General features: G+C 50.4%; 1 protein-coding gene across 1 annotated transcript in view; it reads left to right on the forward strand.

The window, feature by feature from the left end:
* The first annotated feature begins 2,531 nt into the window (after nucleotides 1-2,531).
* Nucleotides 2,532-3,917, forward strand: part of FGG (fibrinogen gamma chain) — a 9,465-nt gene continuing 8,079 nt past the window's right edge. The window contains exons 1-4 of the mRNA XM_006170597.3: nucleotides 2,532-2,700; nucleotides 2,791-2,835; nucleotides 3,192-3,375; nucleotides 3,489-3,582. Coding sequence (XP_006170659.2) covers nucleotides 2,632-2,700; nucleotides 2,791-2,835; nucleotides 3,192-3,375; nucleotides 3,489-3,582 — 392 coding nt within the window. The 5' untranslated portion in view covers nucleotides 2,532-2,631. The remainder of the gene's footprint in view (nucleotides 2,701-2,790; nucleotides 2,836-3,191; nucleotides 3,376-3,488; nucleotides 3,583-3,917) is intronic.

A 3,917-nucleotide genomic window follows, 5' to 3' on the forward strand; every position in this document is an offset into this window, starting at 1 on the left:
TTACTTAACATTCTCTGTGAATCAGGCAACTTGTTTGACACACTGTCTCACTGAATCTTGGTAACAGTCTTGTCAAATAGTCTGTGTAAGTACTAATTTTATTTTACTGACATGGTTAAAGAAACCCGGAGAGGTTAAGTAACGCGTACTGAATGGCATGGCCGGTAAGTTGCAGAAGTGGGATTCAAACCCAGATAGCTAGACTCCAGAGCCCTTAACTGTGGACGTGTATGTTCTCTAGCTGACCTCTTCTCTCCTTACAGGCAGATGCAGTGCCTTGGCTATCTTTTATATCCAAATCAGAAACTAATCAGAGGCTTGATGGTGGTGCAGCGGTAGCTTGGGGCTCTGCAGCGGGCTGAGACCTCTACTGGGGGAGGGTCCCAGTGCACATCCGAGGTCTCCCAGAGTACAGGGGCACACACAGGTCCATGACCTGGGCTGACTGAGGCTGGGGGTGGGCCTTCACATCAAGACTCTGTCAGGGCTGCTGTCTCTCTGGTTCTCTGTCTCTCTTACTAGTGCAATAAAGGAATAAAATTTAATTAAAACAAATTTTTGGAGAGGTTTTTGCGATAGGACACATGTGCTCACCAGAAAGGCAGAGAGAGACAGAGAGACAGAAAACAAGAAATCACCCCCCCCACCCCCAGGTAGGATGGCCCTGCCACAATCCCTTCTCCTCCATTCTCCTCTCAGGATCTTGGGCATGCACGCACACACACCCGGCATGAGTTTAATCCACCGGGTCCAGGACTCGAACTGCGGCCGACCACATGGGAGTCCAACCACATAGCCATTATGCCATCTACTGGTTCCGTTAATTAAAAATTTTTAAACAAGCAAGAAATAGCTACTAGCACAACAAGGAAGTCATTGTGAATGAGTATATGCTTTAATTATATGTATTTAGTAGCCAAAATGTGCACACGTACATAATTCTAAAGATACAGCATGTATAGAGAAGACGAAGCCTTTGTTCCAACTTTGTCCTTCATCCTTCTCCATGGAGGCAACCAACTCAACTCACGCCATGGAGGGCTTACCGAGTGGTGAATGGTGTTGCGCTGGTGCCGAGGCCATGAAAATGAGGCTGCATGTGCGGAGGGGACCCTGCACGGCTGCACGTATGCAGCAGAGCCGCTGTCAATGCCAGCGCGAGGTAGAGCTGAGAGAAGGAAGCGCTGTCACTGAGACGTGGACTCCAGCTGACTTGATTAACAACTGATTAGTGAGGAGGTAAAGTACGAAAGAGCGCGACCTCCAATCAGCTGGCGACGTGGAGACGTGATGGCAGTAACTGAGAAGCCAGAAAGTGGAGCGACCAAGAAGAGGAAAAAAGACAGCAAACAGATTTTAATGTAGACACCGGTGGACACAGGGTGGATGCACTCCCGAGAGAGAGAGAGAGAGAGAGAGAATCTCTTATGGGGGACGGCCCCGCCCAATCCCGTCTCCTCCTTTTCTCCCTCCTTGAGGCATTCACAAACCTCAACTCTTGGTCTGGGACTAGAACCTGGCAGTTCCGTGTGGGAACCAGCTGCCGTAACCACCATGACATGCTGGCCTGGTTTTGATGCATACACTTGGTCATGATAATGATTATTTGTTGATCATGAACATTAATCTTTGATTTCACGTCCAAACACCAATGTGCCTCTGTAAAGGCTCAGAGTTAAGGTGTTGGTGTTTCTTTCAAACTAGATGTATGTCTCCCACTTGGAGGTTTCACCCAAAGCCACAGGACCCTTGGGAAGAAATGAAGGCTCACGAAGAACAGGGGCCCTGGTGAGAGTGGGGTGCAGATGGGAATGGCAGCCAGAGCATGAGGGCAGAGCCCCGCATCCCAGCTCACCCCTCTCTTCCAGCTGCAGTTTCCAGTCAGGCTGGCCCGAGGTGGGTCTTCCCAGCCCCCACCTCCTGCACCCGGGCTTTCCTCTGAGGTAGCTGTGATAGCTGGGGCCACAGGAGACAGAAAAGGGGTCCTGGATCTGCCCTGCTCCATGGCAGGTTCCTCCAAGCAAAGGGGATAGAGGGTCTTGAAGTCCAGGAGAACCAAGCATGCTGCCCATGGGGAGTGCGTGGGCAGGAATCTACTCTGGACTCATTCGTTCCTGGGAACCCTGGGCTGGGACACCGGGAAAGGTCCCCAAGGGCCACAGGTTAGACAATGAGGTTACGCCCTCCCTGAGCAGAGAAGGGCCGGGCAGCCGTCTAGGTTTGGGCAGAGGCCCAGCCAGGTCGGTCCCGGCGAGGTCAGAGGTGTTTGCGCTGCGGTGTGTCCTGGAAGAGGTTGCAGGGCGCTGCCCCCAGCCCTCCCTACTCCCGGCCACCGCTGATGCTCCACAGAGGTGATTGTAGGTCAGAGGAGAAGGGTGAACAGGGCCAAGAAGGAGGGGCCTAACCTGTGTGCAAAATCGGGGAATCTGACCCAGCGTGGGTGAGGGACCAGGCTGAGGCCCAGGGACTGACGGGAAAGACGTCCCCACCCTTCTGGGAAGGAGGTCCCGTGCTCGGCTCAGCCACTGGCAGTTCTGGCTGTCCCTGGAGCTTACATAAAGGGACAGTTGCAGCCCCAGAGGCCACAGCGCTGACAGTGCAGGGCTCGGAGCTCCGGGCAACCCAGACAACATGAGCTGGTCTTTGAGCCCTCGGAGCTTAATCCTCGGCCTCTGTGCTCTCGTGTCAACATGCCAGGCAGTAAGTGCTGTTCACAGACATGCTGTTTTACGTGGGAAGCTGACATGCAAGAGGATAAACTAGTGATATTTCTATATTTTTCTCCTCTAGTACATTGCTACCAGAGAAAACTGCTGCATCTTAGACGAAAGATTTGTAAGTAGTCTCTGTGTGTCTGGCTTCTTGTTTGAACTGCAGAAAGACATGGGCGTAGAAGCAATTCTCTCCAATACCATCTAAACTTTTCAAAAAAGAATCATTGGTTTAATTTTACGTATTATTAGTATATTTTTCATTTGACCAGAGAGAGGCAGAAAGGGACAGTGAAAAAGCAAGCCACTGAGTCCGAGACTCGGACTGCGGCCGGTCATGTTGGAAGTTGAGCACCTTACCCCCACTTTAAACATTCATAAAGCATCATCTAGCTTTGGCCTAGTTTTTATTTTTTTTTTTCTTGATCGCGGTTAAGCATCCCTTTCTGCGGAGATTCTCATTCCTTGTCCTGTTTTCAGGGTAGCTATTGCCCAACCACCTGCGGCATCTCAGACTTCCTGAATGATTACCAAGACAAAGTGAACAAGGAGCTAACAGCCTTGGAAGACATCCTGACCGAAGCTGAAAACAAGACAACAGAAGCCAAGGAGCTGGTCAAAGCAATCCAAGTCGTCTATAATCCCGACGGGCCGTCCAAGCCAAGTGAGACACTCGGCCCCGCAGACCGAGCCCGGCTCGCCGGTGACACCCTTTTGCTGTGGTCGTGGTCATTCCGTTCGCTTACGTCTTTCTCTGTCTCCGATCTCGTATTGCAGATATGATAGAAAGCGCCACTCAGAGTTCCAAAAAAATGGTAGAAGATATCATGAAATACGAAGCAATGATTTTGACACACGAGTCAAGTATCCGGTAAGCAGTTGTGTTTTAACTCGCTCGCCACGATGGATTAAGTCTTTGTTCACTATTTCACACTTTAGTGGAAGTTGTCTTTTACGTTTTCCCCCATTTACCCTATCTAACTGGCATCGTGCTTATCTTGAAAATTAGTGGCTTTTTGGTGCAATGCGAATGGTGCTGGATAATTACTGCTTTTCTAAAAAAAAATATATTTATTATCATTATTCTTCAATTTTGACCAGAGAGAGACAGGCAGAGAGAGAGGGAGAGTGAGAAAGCAAGCCGCCAGGTCCGGGACTTGAACCATGGTGGGCCATGTGGGAGTCCAGCACCTCAACCACCGCACC

This window comes from Tupaia chinensis, unplaced genomic scaffold (assembly GCF_000334495.1).
Source record: "Tupaia chinensis unplaced genomic scaffold, TupChi_1.0 Scaffold148680_1, whole genome shotgun sequence".
Taxonomy (NCBI): Eukaryota; Metazoa; Chordata; class Mammalia; order Scandentia; family Tupaiidae; genus Tupaia; species Tupaia belangeri.